This window comes from Notolepis coatsorum, assembly GCF_963971535.1.
Source record: "Notolepis coatsorum genome assembly, chromosome: 18".
Lineage (NCBI taxonomy): Eukaryota > Metazoa > Chordata > Actinopteri > Aulopiformes > Paralepididae > Notolepis > Notolepis coatsorum.
Window position 1 is genome coordinate 35,631,202 of NC_140182.1, and position 21,302 is coordinate 35,652,503.

The 21,302-nt window shown below is 42.4% G+C and overlaps 1 protein-coding gene across 2 annotated transcripts in view; it reads left to right on the forward strand.

Annotated features, from left to right (window-relative positions):
- The window catches only part of btbd11b (BTB (POZ) domain containing 11b), a 233,383-nt gene that overhangs the window by 211,536 nt on the left and 545 nt on the right, over nucleotides 1-21,302 (forward strand). For both annotated transcript variants that reach the window (XM_084335035.1, XM_084335036.1), the window contains exons 12-16: nucleotides 11,253-11,358; nucleotides 12,453-12,555; nucleotides 16,326-16,407; nucleotides 16,794-16,862; nucleotides 20,600-20,713. In XM_084335035.1, the coding sequence (XP_084191161.1) occupies nucleotides 11,253-11,358; nucleotides 12,453-12,555; nucleotides 16,326-16,407; nucleotides 16,794-16,862; nucleotides 20,600-20,713 (474 nt within the window). The remainder of the gene's footprint in view (nucleotides 1-11,252; nucleotides 11,359-12,452; nucleotides 12,556-16,325; nucleotides 16,408-16,793; nucleotides 16,863-20,599; nucleotides 20,714-21,302) is intronic.

A 21,302-nucleotide genomic window follows, 5' to 3' on the forward strand; every position in this document is an offset into this window, starting at 1 on the left:
CCAGGTCTGTCTGGTACCTCCAGGTCTGTCTGTCTGGTTCCTCCAGGTCTGTCTGGTACCTCCAGGTCTGTCTGTCTGGTACCTCCAGGTCTGTCTGTCTGGTACCTCCAGGTCTGTCTGTCTGGTACCTCCAGGTCTGTCTGTCTTGTACCTCCAGGTCTGTCTGGTACCTCCAGGTCTGTCTGTCTGGTACCTCCAGGTCTGTCTGGTACCTCCAGGTCTGTCTGTCTGGTACCTCCAGGTCTGTCTGGTACCTCCGGGTCTGTCTGGTACCTCCAGGTCTGTCTGTCTGGTACCTCCAGGTCTGTCTGTCTGGTACCTCCAGGTCTGTCTGGTACCTCCAGGTATGTCTGTCTGGTACCTCCAGGTCTGTCTGGTACCTCCAGGTCTGTCTGTCTGGTACCTCCAGGTCTGTCTGGTACCTCCAGGTCTGTCTGTCTGGTACCTCCAGGTCTGTCTGGTACCTCCAGGTCTGTCTGGTACCTCCAGGTCTGTCTGTCTGGTACCTCCAGGTCTGTCTGGTACCTCCAGGTCTGTCTGGTACCTCCAGGTCTGTCTGTCTGGTACCTCCAGGTCTGTCTGTCTGGTTCCTCCAGGTCTGTCTGGTACCTCCAGGTCTGTCTGGTACCTCCAGGTCTGTCTGGTTCCTCCAGGTCTGTCTGGTACCTCCAGGTCTGTCTGTCTGGTACCTCCAGGTCTGTCTGGTACCTCCAGGTCTGTCTGGTTCCTCCAGGTCTGTCTGGTACCTCCAGGTCTGTCTGTCTGGTACCTCCAGGTCTGTCTGGTACATCCAGGTCTGTCTGTCTGGTACCTCCATGTCTGTCTGTCTGGTACCTCCAGGTCTGTCTGTCTGGTACCTCCAGGTCTGTCTGGTACCTCCAGGTCTGTCTGGTTCCTCCAGGTCTGTCTGGTACCTCCAGGTCTGTCTGTCTGGTACCTCCAGGTCTGTCTGGTACCTCCAGGTCTGTCTGGTTCCTCCAGGTCTGTCTGGTACCTCCAGGTCTGTCTGTCTGGTACCTCCAGGTCTGTCTGGTACCTCCAGGTCTGTCTGTCTGATACCTCCAGATCTGTCTGTCTGGTACCTCCAGGTCTGTCTGGTTCCTCCAGACCTCCGTCTCTATTAGCTTGGATTAGACTCGCCCTGCCCTGCCTCACTGTCATTGTTTATTAAGAAATTATTATTATTATTCAATGTTTTATTATATTATATATATTTTTTTTAAAGGAAGGATAAAACAAATTGTGGTCCTTCACACACATTAAGCTGCTGCTATATTGATCCGTCACTGAACAGAATTTGGTATTACTGTCCGTTTGTTTATTTTAAAATTAGAACCTAACATAATTGTGCCTTTGTAGAAACAACAGCTTTGCGGATGGTAACGTATCCATCGCTTCCAAGAGTTCACCCTCTCCGAGTCTTTCCGTCTGTCAAAACAGACACAAATCTGGCGGAGAGGGACACAGCGTCAACCCTGTCCAACAAACAGATACTCCTCATTGAAAATGAATTACTGTAAAAACAGCCTTATGCATGGAAGCACACAATCTCACACAAACAGGCATGCGCAAATATTATTCACACACAAGCAGTCTCACTCACACACACACACACACACACACACACACACACACACACACACACACACACACACACACACACACACACACACACACACACACACACACACACACACACACATATATACACACAAACACACATGCACCTGCGTGTGTGCGCACACTCACACGCTGGCTGATAAATGGCAGTGTCAGTGAACTCATCTCTCAGAGGGCCTTGGGGGACCACCGCCCCTGTTGTTCCTGTCACGTCCGCGGTGACGATGAAGGGACTTCAAGGTAGAAGCCGTTCATCGCCTGTGAGCCAGCCGGTCTACCGCCTCTGCTGCCCACTAGTCTGGGGCACAAACAAGGACAGCCTCATCACTTGTATACTTAGCGTATTGAGCCCTTTGACTTTGAGAGTTTGAATCACAGAAAGATAGAACGCTACCGATAGTTACTGTAATTAATAACATGAATTGTGTTTATTAACAAATAACGTTAATTCCATTTGCTGCTGGTGCCATGGCTGTGTTTTTGTGCATCATGTGCTGGCACACTGGAATGGCTCTGGCACACTGGAATGGCTCTGGCACACTGGAATGGATCTGGCACACTGGAATGGCTCTGGCACACTGGAATGACTGGCACACTGGAATGACTGGCACACTGGAATGACTGGCACACTGGAATGGCTCTGGAACACTGGAATGGATCTGGAACACTGGAATGGACCTGGATCACTGGAATGGATCTGGATCACTGGAATGGCTCTGGAACACTGGAATGGATCTGGATCACTGGAATGGATCTGGATCACTGGAATGGATCTGGATCACTGGAATGGCTCTGGAACACTGGAATGGCTCTGGCACACTGGAATGGCTCTGGCACACTGGAATGGCTCTGGCACACTGGAATGGCTCTGGCACACTGGAATGGCTCTGGCACACTGGAATGGCTCTGGAACACTGGAATGGATCTGGAACACTGGAATGGATCTGGAACACTGGAATGGATCTGGAACACTGGAATGGACACACTGGAATGGCTCTGGCACACTGGAATGGCTCTGGAACACTGGAATGGCTCTGGAACACTGGAATGGCTCTGGAACACTGGAATGGCTCTGGAACACTGGAATGGCTCTGGAACACTGGAATGGCTCTGGCACACTGGAATGGCTCTGGCACACTGGAATGGATCTGGCACACTGGAATGGATCTGGCACACTGGAATGGCTCCTAAGTGGAACGGAACCATAATTAGTTATACCTGTGTTTACCCTGCTATGACATGTCAAAATGGACACTGTGAAAAAAGGTCTATTGTCTTAATTACATTGCCATCAGGTATGGATAAAATACATTATAGCCTATGTCTGACTTTTCTGGAATGGAAGCGGATCAGCTAGCCTAGCTGTTGGGACAAAAACACCTCTCTCTGGGTTTTAAGCTAGGCTAGTGGTCCCTATCATCTTCCATTAATTTGTGCTGAGCTAGGCTAGCTCGCAGCCGGATAACATTCTACCGAATGCACAGAGGAAATTGGCATCTATCTTCTTAAGCACATTTCCCATAATGTTGGCGTGTTCCTTTAAAACAGCACTTGTGTGCACAGGGGGATATTATTCAACTGGTCGTTAACTTAGAGGTAAGCAGGGAGATAATGGGTGTTTGAGAGTCAGAAGGGTAGTTCTTTATTGACCGTGTCATCGGGGAAGCGAAGTAGCCATTCTGGAAGGATTTCCGTGCACTGAGCCATCAGGTCTGAGCCTTGAGTAGCGACGGCTGATCAATAGTTTGTTAACAAAAATTAGACCGAGCGCACGGCCAATATGGTGCAGACTGAATGACAAAATAAAACAAGTCACACACTCCTCTCCGGCAAGTTATTTTAACGCACCAGCGTTTCGCCGATCACTTTCATCAGGATGTTAACCAATCATAATCAACTGTTAACATATAGTTCATCGTACATTTGTTTTCATAGTCCAGATGTATCATACACAGGGTCCGTACGGACTAGAATGACGCAATAGTGGATCTCGGCAGAGGTCTGCATAGGCTGTATATGCAAAAAAATTATTATCACATATATATTTTTTTGTATCCATTTTTTCTCCCATTTTCTATATTTTCTCCCATCCCAATTTCATATCATCCAATTCAACCCTCCCCTGTCACGAACGCTGTTTCTTGCCTCCCACAAGCCGGCTGCAATGTGGACTAAGTCATACATAGCACAAGTCCCCTCCGGTACTTGAGGTAACAGCAGTCGCATCTTTTCACCTGCGCAGCTCGATCTCTCAGTGGCGAGGAGTAACGCGTGGGAGGCTCACGCTGCCCCCGACACTTCCTGATTCTACTGCGCAGGCGCACCAACCGACCTGTAGGAGTCGCTGTCCACAACGCCCGATCCCCACCCATCAGTTTCCCACCCCCTAATACGGCCAATGTGTATTAGTATGAACGACCAGCTAAACTGAAAGCAATGTGGAGCGCTGGGCTCGAACAGGCAAGCCCAGCGTCTCCGTCATTCGTGGCGAGCGCCTTGCCCACTACGCCACGTAGCCGCCCTATTATCACATATCTTATCAAATTTTTTCTCATTCATTCATTCAATCTGTATTTCTAGAAAATGTATTGAAGGCAAGCACTCATTTTCAGTGACATTGAACATATGTACACAATAAATACATGATAAATACAATAAATATACAGTAAATACAATCACAATAGAGTTTGTACAATTAAAACAACTGCAGATTATGGTCGAATAGTTGATGATTTGAGAGTTTGTTGTGTGATGTTCCACGTGTCAGGAGCACAGAAGCTAAAAGCATATTTCCCAAGTTCAGTACAAACTCTATTCTTCTAAGTGTAAGAGCCAATCATTGGATTGTGTACCATAGGGTCCAGATGTCCAACATATGGCAATAGATATGACAATACAAAATATGGCTTGGCATAACCGCTGGTACTCCTAGAGTCTGGAAGGACTCTGCACCCTGCCTTTCAAGACTCTTACCGCCTTTGGCTACAAAGACATTAATAGCTTTAAGTATTATGATCATTGCGCTCCTCTAAAATGAAGTGTTTCTAAGTTGTGCCGAGTGTTGCTCTCATTCTCCACGGTTCGCATCACACACTGTAAGCAGTCTCTCAGGATTATTGTGAGCAGCTAGTGTGGAATCTCACCATCTCACATTCAGCTCAGCCTCCTGCAGGAATAAGTGGCTGTTAAAGGGCTGTTTGGTGGTCATGCCTCGGTGGAGGCAGTCTGTCTGGTGGACGACGCTGGGGAATTGTAGTGTTGCACAATATACTGCTGCTGGAGCACCCCCCCCCCCCCCCTCCTCCCCTACACACACACACATACAGATACACACACACACACACACACACACACACACACACACACACACACACACACACACACACACACACACACACACACACAGATACACATACATATACAGATACACATTAAAACACACACATACACACAAACGCACACACCTACCTACACACAAACACACACACAGACACATATACAGTACAGATAGACACACACGCGCATGCGCAAACACACACACACACACACACACACCCACACACATATACAAACACATTCACAAACACACACATATACTGTACACAAACTAATACACACACACATACATACATTATATATAGATATATACCTTTCTGTATTTACTCACTCCATCATACACACAATCACACACACACACACACACACACAAACACCTTTCTGTATTCACTCACTCCATCACACGCACACAATCACACCCAAACACGCTCACACACCCTCACATACACATGAGCATGCATACATGTGCATCCCTCTGCACACACACTGTACAGACTCACACACCACCAAACAAATCACATGCACTTAATCACCTACACACACGTTCATCTCCTCTGAGAATGTCCATAAAGCAGGGATAGATGAAGATGATGGAGCTGAAGTCTTTAGCAGAACAGCTTGTCTTAATGAAGAATGGATGTCCTGGGTGATAGATATGTATTGATGTTGGATCCAATGATCCAATGATAAACTCCATGATGAATATGTACAAGAAATGTTTAATCGATTCATCAAAGCACATACTATATACACTATGTATGTGCACACACACACTGTATAGGACTATGCATACAATTGAATTTTGTTTTGTTTTAAAGGTGCTATAGATAACATGCAGTTACGGGCGGCTGGGTGGCGCAGCGGACATTGCGCTTGTCACCAATGCAAGAGACACCGGGTTGGAATCCGGCTGTCTGTGTTGCATCCGGCTTGGGCCGGCCGTCATACTAACTCAATTGGCAGAGTTAGCGGGTGGAAGTCGATGGGTGGTAATCTGGACGTTGTGGACAGCGACTCCTACAGGTCGGTTGGGGAAGCCTGCACAGCAGAGACAGGAAATGGCAGGGGTAGTGTGAGCCTCCCACACGTTACACCTCACCAATGAGAGTCCGCGCTGGCAGGTGAAAAGATGTGACAGGCTGCCTCCTTGTGTATCGGAGGGGACACGTGATGCAAGGCTTCTATCCTCCCTACAACCGGCCAGTGGGGGGCATATGCGAGCAACGTTCAAGACAGGGGAGGGGAGAATTGGCACAGCGAAATTGGGATGGAGAAAAATAGAAAAAGTGGATAAAAAAAAAAAAGATAAAATGCAGTTACTAGATGTCACACTAGGGAACCAGCATGTTATTTATCCAATCAGGTGCATTTGACGTGGGAAAATGATACATAGATAATAATAATAATTAATTGCATTTATATAGCGCTTTTCTAGACACTCAAAGCGCTCCCCACAATGTAGGGTGGAAATGGCCTCCTTCACCACCACTGGTAGCACCCAACCTTGGGCTATGCAGGCTCAATGGCTGCCATACACTGGCACCAGGCACACATCACACTACACAATGGCTGAACGGCTCAGGAGACAGGGATTGATATCAGCCAATTAAGGGGAAGGGATGATTAGGTGGCCTTGATGGCAGAGACCTGATTGGGAATTTGGGAATTCAATTAGATGAAATAGAATACTGTAGATTCAGGTCATTGGTATATATTTTTTTTTGCCATATCAAATATCACATACATTCTACAAGATATGTTATGTGGATCGTTCTCATGAAGCACATTCGAATCATTTTTAATATGAATTATAAAATGTAGCTATTATTACCACATCAAAGCAGGCGCAAAGGCTTACAGTAACACGTTCCTTGTGTGTTTTATTTGCTATTAGGGGGTGTACTAATGGGAACCGATCATCAGGCATCAGGCTGCATGGGCTTTGTAACACTCTTTTATTTGCTTGCATTTCTGATATATTTTGTGAAAGTAATGTGCAGGCTTGGGAATGGGATTATAGGTGTGAGGAGAAATAGGGGAGCAGTGTCAGAGAGAAGAGAGAGAGGAGAGAGAGATGAGAGAGAGAGAGAGAGAGAGAGAGAGAGAGAGAGAGAGGAGAGAGAGAGAGAGAGAGAGAGAGAGAGAGAGAGAGAGAGAGAGAGAGAGAGGAGAGAGGAGAGAGAGGAGAGAGAGATGGAGATGAGAGAGGAGAGAGAGAGAGAGAGAGAGAGAGAGAGAGAGCAGAGAGACAGAGAAGAGAGAGAGAGAGAGAGAGAGAGAGATCAGAGGTTTTGACTGAAGAAATTCAGAAACTCCTCCAAGCAGAGTTGAAGTTGGGTTCCATTTTTTCTTCTTGCTTCTTCTCCACCTCCCTCCTCTCTGCTTGTGGCTTCCTCTCTGTGCGTCTCTGGGCAGAACATTGGAACTGCCCCCGTGAAGCTTATTGGAAAAAAAGTAAATAATACAATATAAAATACTTAAGTCTCCATTCATATCAATTAATTCAAATGGAAGCAGAATGTTTATCCTATAACCTGTGGTCTGAACCAAAGGTACTTGATCCGTCTCTACTTTCAAAATCAGTGTTTTTTTTTTTTAAGAAATTATGTTTTTGGTAGATATTTCAAATAAGAAATTAAGATCTGAGATGTGCTCTCAGTGCTTTTTGTAGTGAGGTATTCAATATTCTGTTGCGCCTTCGGTATTAAGTATTATTATCACTGTGCCCTCTTAAAATAAAGTCTTATCAAGTTTTGTAAAGTATTGCTGTCATTCTCCACTGTTCCAATGTGCCAGTGTAACATTCCAGTTATAATGATGTAATAATGAACTACCTTACCCAAAGCAAACATATGGTTACCATGTGTATAAAGTAAACATATCTCTCTCTCTCTCTCTCTCTCTCTCTCTCTCTCTCTCTCTCTCTCTCTCTCTCTCTCTCTCTCTCTCTCTCTCTCTCTCTCTCTTTCTCTCTCTCTCTCTCTCTCTCTCTCTCTCTCTCTCTCTCTCTCCCCCTCTCTCTCTCTCCCTCACTGTACCACTGTATAGTACTGTGCATACATTAGCAATGACAATAAAATTGAATCTAGTGTAATTAATCCAATATGGTTCTATTTACTTCCATTTAATTTCTCGCTCTCTCTCGCTCTCTCTCCCCTTCCAATAATACTATACATACATTAGCAAGACGATCTAATCTAATTTGGTTCCATTTACTAAATTGCTCTGCGTTCTGGAAACCATTGTAGTCAGCTGTAGGTCCAGCAGGCTACAACACACTTTTCAGACAAATAAGTGATGATGAAAATAACTCGTGGGTCCATGTCTGAATGGTGATTTGAGTGATTTGTGAATGTGACATTCATTACCCCCCCGGCCCCCTCTACAGAATACTATTTACAAAACAATGCCATTGAGGAGCCCACCCACACACCACTGATGCTTATTCATTTTCTTAGACTGGTGCATATGAATAAAAAGAAAATTGCTCAATAGTACAGAACACCACCACACATCAATCTATTTAGAATGAATTTTTGTTATATTATACATTACGCACAGTGCAGAACAGACAGCATCCTCTATTGATTATTAAGTGACATGCAGCCTGGTATGCTTTGGCAAACAACTTGATTGTATTTAGTTTGCATTTATTTGTATTCTAGTTTATAATATTACATTTCTGTCAACCACCTGTTCTTATTCACCGGTGCCTAACCAGCTGACAGGTTGTATAATAGTGCTCATAACAACAAAGTTAACAATATTCACAACAAAAACAACGACGCTCCCCCTCTCACTGTTAAAACAGGCCTGACACTATCTGGCTTTCTCTCTGCCTGCCAGGACCATAGAGCACCTGTTTCAGTCACTGTGGTGTCTCTCTATCGACCCTATTCACACAGTGGCCATTTTGCTCTTATGTCATGTTCAGGTTGGGAATCCTTTCCACCCTGTTCCCATTAGAAAGAGATTTGTAGGACATATCAGTAAATTTTTCCTCAGATAGACAACAGCTCACCAGTGATTACAAACAAAAGATCATGTGTTGACACTTATTTTATTAAATGTACAGATCAGGTTTTGATTATATTAGAGCTGACCTCAATTAGTCGAATAGTCGACTAATCGACCGAAAGGAGCCGTAGTCGACTGCCAACCTCTTAGTCGAATGCAAAAAATATCATATATAAAGGTTAGAATTTTACATTTTCTTTATTAATCATTCTTTCCAAAAGCAAAGAGGCCTAGAAGCATGGCTAACGCTAATGGCGCACATACCAGCGAGGCTAACTGCCTAAGAAAACAGGCACAGAGGCACTGAAAGAGGATTTCACACACTAAAGACATATCAAGATGTATCCATCAGTGGACCAATTGCATGCTTTCGCAGAGGACAAGAAGCCTTCAGTCGACTTCTTCAGACATTAAGCACCCCCCACAGCCCAAATGGAATGATCCCCCCAAATTTTTTTTAGATTTAAATAATATAATATATATATTTTTGCATTCAGGGGGTAGTCGACTACCAGTCTACAAATCCTTAGTTGGGGACAGGCCTAGATTATATTATATAAATAAATAAAATCATAGCCTCAGTTTAGTGTAATGTTCAGATAACGTCTTTGACAAACACACACGGACAAAACAGTAACTTGTTTCATGCAATTCTAAAAACTCATAATAACACAAAAGGCTGACTTACTGCCATTGTGGTCTTTGCTGGAACAGTGACAGGTTATGACTCAGCTCTGATGACAGCATTAGACTAAAACAATAGCAAACAAAAACCATGATAGCATTACACAGAACATGAATTATCCTTACTCCCCTGACAGTCTGACACCACTACTCAGCAGCAGTGAAGCACTGTGAGATGCAGCGGAGCATATACTGTTCAAAAAGCACACAGCATATTAAAATCATAACCACATTAGTGACGCATGCTTCAGACACATACAGCCGCATAGCAGTGCGGGTGGGCAAGTGTGGCGCGAGAAAGTGCATCGACACTGAAGTGCCGTGTAATAATTAGGTGCAATTCACATGTTAATACGCAGGATTATGCAGGGGGAACGGCAGGTATCCACATATAAATGTATTGTCTGTGCCGTTGTAAGAGGTTAATTAATTTAAATATTTTATATAGGTTTAGCTTTTACATGAAATACATGAGGAAATCTGCTTTGGAAAGCATTACTGTCTTATTATATAATTCAGAATACTAAATATTTTGGGTCTCCGTTCATAACAATTGCTATGAAATTCATGATATAAACCTGCTTTGGAAAGTATTACTGTCTTATTATACAATTCAGAATACAACATACATTTTCCATTACTGTAATAGCAATTGCTATGCTATAGATCGGTGCATTTGATTGCTTATTCCTGGGCAGAATGCACTCTGATGGGAGCCAGGGCATCGTCTCTCAGTTCAGGGGAGAAACCAGACCAACCCTCTGATATTGTGTTTCCCTGTCAAACATCAAAGGAGCATTTCAAGTTGAAGTGTTCCGTTATTAATCTCCTTGGGGAAATGCAGGTGTCATAGCATCTTCTGCCACCCTGGCTGTTATTACTGTTTCCCCTGGTGGAAGAGGTCAGAAGATTGCATTGGTTTCAGTTGTTGCCATCAGCATCCAGACCCGGACCAGCAGACTACAGAACAGTTTTCTCCCTCCAGGCAGTCAGACTCGTGAACAGATAACACTAACGGCTGGCTGCCGGCCTGCAGCTGAGGAAACACTGTACTGTACTGTCACAGCCTCTGCTACTGATTCACACAATGCATATACTGTATATATACCTGTATATACTATATCTATATCTGTACATAATATCCCGTACCTACTCTTACTAGTTATACCACTGGCCAGTATGGCTACTACCATAGTTTATATACTATTTATACCTGTATCACTGTACATAATAATACTGTAACACTGTACAATGTACATACATCAGATTAGCATTATTACTCAGTAGTACTTATTTACTGTATATATATTATGATTTGCACACACTACACTTATATTGTAAATTGATGCTATTCTATTTTTTTGGCATTGCTGCTAATAAAAGAAATGGTATACTGTGTATTGCTTCTTTTGTACTACTGTGTGTCGACATGCTGTTGCTAGGCAGAGGAGCCAAGAAACAAAGAATTTCACTCCTCGATCCTGATTCTTTGTGACTCCAATAGAGCAGCGATGAGGTCAATAATTCTCCAACCCTCTCCTTTCATTTCCCCTGTCTGTCTGTGTTTGTTTCTCTCTCTTTCTTTTCCTCCCCAGAATGAAGTGATCAGCCAGCAGTTGTGTGTGATCTTCACCCAGTGTTACGGGCCCTACCCCATCCCCAAACTCGCAGAGATCAAGAAGAAACAAACATCACGTCTGGGTGAGTTGGACGGGCGTCACGCTTTGAAGTCACGGCGGGAACAGCTTTGATTACTTTGGGGAGAGTGGACTTTTACGCCACATGGCGCAGCGCAGTATGAAAGAAATCCAATACCGAGTCCAGCGCAGAGGCATAGGACATGGTACTGCATATCCTACTCTGTGCTAAACAGGACTTTGATCAGAGTACAGAATGCCATCTAGTGCTCAGAGGCTGTAATAGGCAGTTTATATGATTCAGATTCAGTTTCAGATTCAGATAATATTATTGTCATAGTTTTCTAAATGTACATACATTCAGAAAAATGTGAGATTCTTGTTTTTCCCGGCTGCTCAACCGTAGTAGATTTGTAAACATAGTACACAACGTATATTCTATCTACAAACTATAACTTTAAGCTATAACTATAAATATAAACTATAAACTAAATAAGCTATAAATAAACTATAAACTAAAACTATAAACTAAACTATAAATCTAAACATAATACACAACATATAGACTATAAACTAAACTATAGACTAAACTAATAATACAAAACTAAACATAATACACAACTAAACATAATACAAAACTAAACAAGCTCAATGAGTGGTGATGCAGTGCCAGAAGAGTATGTGTTTTTGTGTTTTTTTTAGTGCTGTCAATCAATTTAAAAAAAAAACGAATTAATCTCACAATTTTCTGTAATTAATCTAGATTAATCTAGATAAAAAATTGCATTTTTGACTTAAGACCGAAGCTTGTAACAAATTTTTACTTGAGTAAAATCATGGAATTAATGTAAAATCAACACAAAGAAAGTATATTTAGGTTCAAATACTATTTTAATAGTAATATAAATCATATTAACAACAAAATGTGTTCCATCTTCATGTCAGATGATTTTCAAAAAGGTGCATGAGTCGATGCAAAAAAGAACAAGCAAATATACTGCTGAAAGTTCAGAACGTTGAAGATTTTTCACTCCATCGATTAATCTAGATTAATTTATTTTAATGCTTTAATTAATTTAAATTAATCTCCAAAGTTAAAGCATTAATTTTGACAGCCCTAGTTTTTTTACAATAATGTTTTTTTCCGGGCTGTTTCAGACCCTCACTTCCTGAACAACAAGGAGATGTCCGATGTGACCTTTCTGGTGGAGGGGAAACCCTTCTACGCCCACAAGGTCCTGCTCTTCACTGCCTCCAACAGGTGAGCTCAATAAAAACACCACTCACAGGGGAATAACAACCCATTGTATAAATTCACGCAATGTTCTCCCTGTGCCCCAGGACAGTTCAGTCAGTATTTGTGAGTACGTGCCACTTTTTCCCAAAGCGAGAAATCACAGAGAGAGAACGCTCTGATCGGTGATGTCACTGGGATGTAAAATCTGATAGACTCTGACTTTATGAGTCACGTGATGTGTGTGAGCTCGCTAAAATGTGTGTGTGAGCTCTTACACCCAAATGAGGTTTTAGTCCTTATAGAAATTCTAGAATATGAACCTCATTTGGGTGTAAGAGCTCACACAAACATGTTATGGCCTCACAAAGTCAGAGCCCCATTGGTTGTCTCATACTATTATGAGGACCTGACATGGTCAACACACATAGACACAGTAGTAAAGAAGGCGAAACAGCGCCTCTACCACCTGAGACAGTTAAGGAAGTTCAGAGTATCGGGGAAGATACTCCAGTCCTTCTACTCAGGAGCTGTAGAGAGCATCCTGACCGGAAACATCACTGCCTGGTATGGAAACAGCACGGCACAGGACAAGAAGGCCCTACAGAGAGTGGTGCGCTCAGCCGAGTGTACCACGGGTATTGCACTACCCCCCCTGCAGGTTCTATACAACAAGAGGTGCAAATCCAGAGCCTGCAGGATAATGAAAGACCCTCACCACCCCAATAACAGCCTGTTTCAGCTGCTGAGGTCAGGCAGACGCCTGCGAACCCCAGCTACTAGGACAGAGCGGCTTAGGCTCAGCTTCTTCCCCCAGGCCATCAGAGCCATGAACAATGAACATTGAGTGCTCAGAACATTGAACTATCCACACACAAGCACACATGAACACACACACGACACGCACGCTGTGCACGCTCACACACGAGCAGCCACTTAACACTTTAACATGAGCGGGCACACACTCATGTCGCACACACGCACACTTATGGCCAAAGGAAAGGACACTTTAAATTAGAATAACAGGAACAGTGTATTGCACTACCAAAGCTAACTAGCATGTCCCATATGCTCTGTAAATAACTATGTACAGATACCGAGATGTCACTCCATGTTACCTGTTACCTGTTTACTGCACAATGTTGTTTTTTTCATTTTTTGATTCTATTATATGTTGTACCACTGTATTGCACATCGTTGCGGGCAAGACCACCCGCATTTCATTGTATACCTGTATGCCGTGACAATTAAAACTCTTGACTTGACTTGACTTGACTTGACTATGCTACCATGTCTATACTACTATCTACTTTGTACTATGCTACTATGCCTATACTACAGTACTTGCTACTATGCTACTATGTCTATACTACTATTTACTTTGTACTATGCTACTATGCCTATACTACTTCCTACTATGTCTATACTACTATCTACTTTGTACTATGCTACTATGCCTATACTACTTCCTACTCTGCTACTATGTCTATACTACTATTTACTATGTACTACGAACAATATCACTTACCCTTAGCTGCCAGAGGTGTAGCCCTCCTGCTCACTTGTTGTACACAATTTGGAAGTCGCTTTGGATAAAAGCAAAAGCTAAATGACTAAATGGAAATGTTGTCTACAGAATGGAGCAGCCCCGTATTTTACATCTGAGGTACATCACAGATTGGAGGGTTCATCCTCTCTGATTTCTAGCTTTACTGACTGAGCTCTGGGTCAGAGGTTATGTGAATAAATTCTTTTTTTTAAAGGCATTCCCCTTTGTCAACAAAACATCCATGATGCCCACTTGATAACCCGGCTGACATACCTGCATTCACCCCACCTTCCCCTCCAACTATGAAAATGTGGTTTCCACAGAATCACTTACCGTGGCACAAAAGATAGGGGTCCAAAGTCAAATGGCGACAGTCGTCTGGTAATCGGAAGGTTCCCAGTTCGATTCCAGCTCCTCCTCCCAGCAGCGTGTCGAAGTGTCCTTGAACAAGACACTTAACCCCTATGTGCTCCCGATGGGCAGGTCGGGGTGAGCAGCCTTGCACGGTTGTCTCCGCCGTCGGTGTGTGAATGGGTGAATGTGAGGTATGAGTTGTAAAGCACTTTGGATAAAAAACTATATATGAATTACAAAACATCAGTCACTGTGCATCTGTTACTGTGTATTGGAGCATTGATTATGCACGCTGCATTCATGCAAGCTGCTTAGGGAGTCAACATGCAAAAAACATTTGTGAGATAGGCCTTTATGCACAGGGTTACATTTTCCATTAAAAGGTCAATGGATCCATATAACATACATACATACTGTAACTGGTTTCATGTATATTTTGTGCACAACATTTAATTATGTTCACATAATGCATAAGTATTCCAGATGTTGCTTATCTCTTGGTGAAGGTCACGGTATACGCTGTACATTATTCATCACCATGTAGCCTACATGGAAAACTCTCAGTTCTACCATGAAAACGGAACGTACACACAGACTGCTAAAACCAACCATGAACAGTAAAGTCCAGGTTAAATTGTAAAGGATAAACAGTGTGTTTACATACAGAAACTTAAAGAACTGGTATACACAAGCAGCCGCGCTGAGGCGGCCTGTCGATATTATACTCACACTGCAGATCCATGTGGTCATTCTCCGCTCGCCCCCTGGGGTCCTGATATGACGCCCACTCATGTCACGATCGATTTAGACCAGGTCATGAAATGAGGGAGGGGCAGTGACATGTCACAGAAAATGATTTGTCGTTGTCTGAAGCGTCGCTCTGATGTCACGTCCTGAGACGGTGACACGTCCTCTGAGAGGGAACGTCAAGGGGCTTCATAGAAAAATCCATCCGTATCGACCCGTGAATCCAGGGCTGTAGCTCGACCCGTGGGACACAGTACATCATGTCTTCTACTGAGGCTGTGACTCTGGAGTGTTACTGTAAAAGGGGCACTTCACCCCAAAAAATATATATGCCGATTTTATTTAGCATATTTCGCACATATTTTGCTAAATAAATCAGATTTTTTTTTTGGAAGTGTCCATTTAAGAATATGAATTCTGTACTGACAACAGCCTGAAGGATAAGGACAGCTACTGAGAAAAATTGCTGCCACCTCAGACCCACTCCTATCCGAGCTCCGGGAGGGTCATCAAGGAGAAGCCGCCTATTCTCGGTCCTCGCTTCACAATGGTGGAACGAACTCCCCAGTCCCCACCACAGTTAGGACAGCCGAAACCCGTCCACTCTTTCGTCGTTGACTGAATAAACACTTCTTCAATCAATACCTGAAATGAAAAATATATAAATAAATAAATAAATAACCTTCTTACTGTCTTGTACTATCATGCACCTACTATACTAATATGTCTTTACTACTATGCACTCAACACTGCAACACCCAAGTTTCAGCACTGTTTGATGATCATTGTTACTCAGCTGTAAGAGTTGTAAGTCGCTTTGGATAAAAGCATCAGCGAAATGACTAAATGTAAATGTAATGTAAGACCAAAGAGTGAGTTGGCATTTTATCTATCTTGCTCAAGGTTGTTTCTTGTGGGGGCGCCAGGGTGGCGCACCACGTAACGCACTGCAGTGCAACGTGGCCATCCCGGGTTCGACTCCTGGACCCGGCGACCTTTGCCGCATGTCTTCTCCCATCCTTCCTCTCTGCCGGGCTTGTCCAATAAACCAATACAAACAAATCTACAAAAGAAATTATCTTTAAAAAGGTTGTTTCTCCTCTTTTATGTATCTTTCCATGTGCTTCTCTCACCTTTTTCTCTAAAGGTTCAAGTCTCTTCTAGCAAACAGACCAACGGGGGAAAACACATGTATTGAAATCAGCCACGTCAAATATCACATTTTCCAGGTAATATAATGTAACAGAGAGCTAGTTTCGAATAAGGTTATACTGTATGTCTATATATTCATACCCCTTTTCCTACGAGGGTAAAAAGAAACAAATGAATGCTTTCATACATGCTCTGTGATATGTGTTAAATATGTATTTATGTAACAAAAAAACGATGTCATGCTTGGTATATAAGCTTTATAATGTGTGTAGTATGTGAACTAACCCCGTTCATGATTTGTATATAGGCTGGGTAATTACTCTACATATGCTCTGTATATATTTATGTTACACAAATCCGTTGTGTAAATGCTTTGTATAGGAAATGAGCGTCGTTAATCCTATGGTAAGCCCAGGTGTTCTGCCTGTGAACGAGCTGATATGGATGTTCTGTTTCTGCCCAGCTGGTGATGCAGTACCTGTACTTCGGAGGGGCGGACGCCCTCCACATCAGGAGCACGGATGTCATGGAGGTGAGTCATCAGAGCACAGTGTTGTAGTACTCGAGTCCGAGTCATGGACAGGTTTTCAGGACTCGTGACTCGACTTGGACTTGAGCACTGATGACTTGAAATAGGCCCTAATAATTTAGCATAAGATATTGATGGCTATATTAATACCATAACATTATTGAATTTTGTGCAAGGGCAGACATATGTGTTCCACCAGTGGAGGCTGCTGACCAAATTTTTAGGTGAAGCACAAATTATTATATTATATTATATATTAAATTATATTTTTTAAACATCCCCAACGCTGCAACACCCCCATTCCTCCCAGGTGTCAGGCTCCTCATTCGCTTCCATTAATTTTGGGGACCATGTTTAAATATCATACTTCTGAAGTATAAACAAACTATACTGCTGTGACGATTTCAATAAAACAGACCATTCTGAGTCAATGGTATGCAAAACTGTACATTGGAATATCTAACATGTATTTAACACCTTCCTCTACACAAGGCCACAGATGGGTTTTATGTAACACAAGGACAATGAATGAATGAATGAATGAATGAATTAATGGATGAATGAATGAATGAATGAATGAATGAATGAATGAATGAATGAATGAATGAATGAATGAATGAATGAATGAATGAATGAATGATGAATGAAAACTTTATTTAACAGATTGCAGAATGGGTACAATACAGTACGGCTCAATACACACAATTGTTAAGGGGATGCAGACCAGAGAAAGACTTTCGTCTTGTTTACATCAATTCAGTGCCACATACACACAGTCCTCATATCCCTCCTAGTTACACACAGTCCTCATATCCCTCCTAGTTACACACAGTCCTCATATCCCTCCTAGTTACACACAGTCATCATATCCCTCCCATACAATACGCACAACACAACAGACTAACTCGTCTTGCTCAATACTTGTTTATGAGTTTTAAGAGACAGCACTGTAATCTCTCTCAACCAAAGCTCTACTAGTTAACAAAGATCTCCACCTTGCTATCTGAAACACTGACACCATTATCAACCTAATAATATCAACCTGATAATATTGAAACATTATCAATATAACGTTAGCTACCAACTTTAGCTAACGTTAATGTAGCAGGGCTCCTAATAACACAAGATACATTTCACTATGAATTGAAAATGGGGGACCCTGATGTAAACAAGACGAAAGTCTTTATCTGGTCTGCATCTCCTTAATAATTATGTGTATTGAGCCGTACTGTATATTGTACCCATTCTGCAATCTGTTAAATAAAGTTTTCATTCATTCATGCCTTTTGAAAAGTGACATGGTCAATGTAGGAGTTATGATGCGGTTTCAATTCGGTTACAGTAACGTTACACAAACTGACATTCTAAAGCCAAGAAGACACGACTTACCCATAAAGACGGTATCTCGATCGATCTCATCTATCGTTGAATAGTGCAGCTTCTCCATGTGACGAGTCCGACTCATGCATTAATCCCATGGAAAATGTAAACAATAGTGCATCACGAGCCAGCTTGTTGCATCAAATTGATGTTTGGCTTTTGTCTCCCAAGTGAAGTTAGAACTACTACACTTCGGCTGGCTAACGTTAGCGTTAGCGTCCAGGCTAAGCACTGCAGGCTTTCGTTTTACAACAACTGAGATAAAAAAATATATATATATCATCAAACGATGCACAATAAGTTCATGAACAATAACAAAACACTCCACCCTGGGCCTGGTAGCTGCGGTGGTAGCCCTTTAGCTACGTTAGCTCCAACAAGTTAGCTTCTTAAACTGAGATAAAAATTATTTCGTAAACAAAGCTGCAGAGCAGCAGAGCCGCAGAAGAGAAACCATTCTCTGATTGGATCTCAAGGCTGCCAATCATTCAACCTCCGTATAGCTGCAGAGCAGCAGAGATGCCACATTCTCTGATTGGATGTCAAGGCTGTCAATCATTCAATCCCCCATTCAATGACAAGAGTTTAAATGCACGGACCGTGCTTAGATGACGTTAATAGCCTATTTTGATTGGCTATTATTTATTATTTATTTAATCCTGGGTCAACCTGTGCAGCCATCTGCACGAATATTTACTGCAGTCATTACTGCAGTGCAGGCCTGCTCAGAGCTGTAAAGAAAGAAAAAAAAATTCACTGGCATTTTTTTACAGAGGAAAACATTTCTAATAAAAAAAATATATATAATAATAATTTAAAAAAAATATATATACATATGTAAATTAATAATTATTATGAATTATGAGTGAATTTGTGTTTCACGTGTTGTCATAGAGAAACCTCCACTGTCAGTTCCACCTACTGTAGGCCTACATGTGGATTCACGTCGATACCCTCATGTTTGGTACTTAAGATGCCTAAAGAGACACCCCGAATTGTGCGCTTTGCTTACACAAATTTTACATCAAATTCCAGCAAGAGCACTGCTAGATGTTCGATATGTAAACAAACTATTGAAGAGAAGACCGGGACAACCTCAAACTTCAACAAACGTCTGTGGAGTGGACTCGACCTAGACTCGGACACGGACTAGGGTAATGGGGACTCGACTCTGGCTCTTCTTTGGTGACTCAGACTTGGACTCGGACTCGAACACTGGGGACTCGAGACTCGACTCGGACTCCAGATTTAGTGACGCGACTACAACACTGTCAGAGCGGCGTTCAGCAGAGTCTGGCCGCTCGTTTCTGACCCAATTATGCCGCGTACTACGGGTGAGGCGCGTCGCTTCCAGAGTCTGACGTTGACCGGTTGGTGCATTTTCACAGTGCGCCCCGTGAAAAAGTAGCAGGGCTTCCTACGTTGACGCAGAAAGATGTGAGGCCCGTCACATGGAGTGGGAGGCGAGCTGCGGTCACCGGAGCGCCACGTTCCATAGACTAGGAAAAGCTCCGCTTGAGAGCTTCAGAAAAAAGCCTAGTCTGAACTTAGTCGTACCCAGGCTTAGCCATCACCATCATAAGTCATTATTTGGTCAGTCATTTGTTTATGGAAGCACAACAATGCAGTTGGGCTGACAAATGAACAACAGGGACAATAGATGGACTTGTGAAAATAGGGTTAGGGCTGTATTCTATTTCTATATTCAAATAAAAAAAATCTATTTGAATACTAAACTGCCCATCGAATGTAAAATATATATATATATATATATATATATATATATATATATATATATTAACAACAACAATAACAGTTATTACAGTTTTTTGTAATTTTGGAAAAATGTGCCTGCAATACAAGCCAATGAATGTGCACAACCCAGTGCCTAATGATAGTTATCTATTTGTACCACCAATAATAGTAAATTATACAACAGACAATGAACTTGTTAATTGTAAGCATTTTATGCCTGATTCAATGTGATAATATTAAGTAAATCTATCGTTAATATTCAAATACCATTTGAATTTGCCTCATTTCAGCCTATTCATATTCAAATGCATCTCTTAGGGACAATTGATAGCCCTGATGAGGACCAGGTAGACTCAACCACATACAATTACATGAAATAAGCAGTAAATACACACGTAATACAGCAATAATGCTGTGTGCAGCATGGTGAAAATATCAACAATTAGGGCAGCAAAATGACAGCAACATGGCCCTGTGTTTAGTTACTCTTTAATCTCTGAACACAATGAATATGACAATAGCTGGCGTTTAACGTCTGTTTGGAAGTTGATGGACGAGTGATAAACCTGGATTATACTCAGGGGGGTTTGGTGTTTCTATTGCAGCTCCTGTCCGCAGCCAAGTTCTTCCAGCTGGAGGCGCTGCAGAGGCACTGTGAGCTCATCTGCTCCAAGAACATCAACACGGAGACCTGCGTGGAGATCTACAACCACACCAAGGTACACGGGGGAAGAGAAACATTCAGAGGCCATTTAGAGGAGACATTTGGCCAATGATTACTAATATTTTTGATGATGCTGTCGTTCCTCATATAGCAGCCATGTTATGCTAGCATAAGGATCGTAGAGTGTGCCGTTCAAACTAAAATAGAGGTGAAAGCAAGTAAGTTGGGGTCTTGTATTTAATTTCACGGTTGGGGGGACAATATACAGAAAGATTTCTCAAGAGCAAATCCTGATGGGAACACGAAGAGTCCTACCACCAAACGTACTGTTGTATTAAATGTATATAAAGGAAGCCCTACTAGATAATGCATAGGTAAGTCACTTAATGGTTGTACCAGCATGTTCAAATGTTTTTAATAATTATATTAAAAGTAATAATAATAATAATAGTTTGGTTATGTTCAATCAGCAATACCAGGAATGTCCAGTAGGTGGTGTGGGTGTAGTTTTACTAATTACAATGAGTATGGACATCTAACAGATGGATCTCTATTGATCTCTATGGTTTCAGTATGAATTTGCCTTGTAATCCCATTTTCCTGATAGATAGTAATTAAATATGTGCCACTTGTCTATCGCCGGT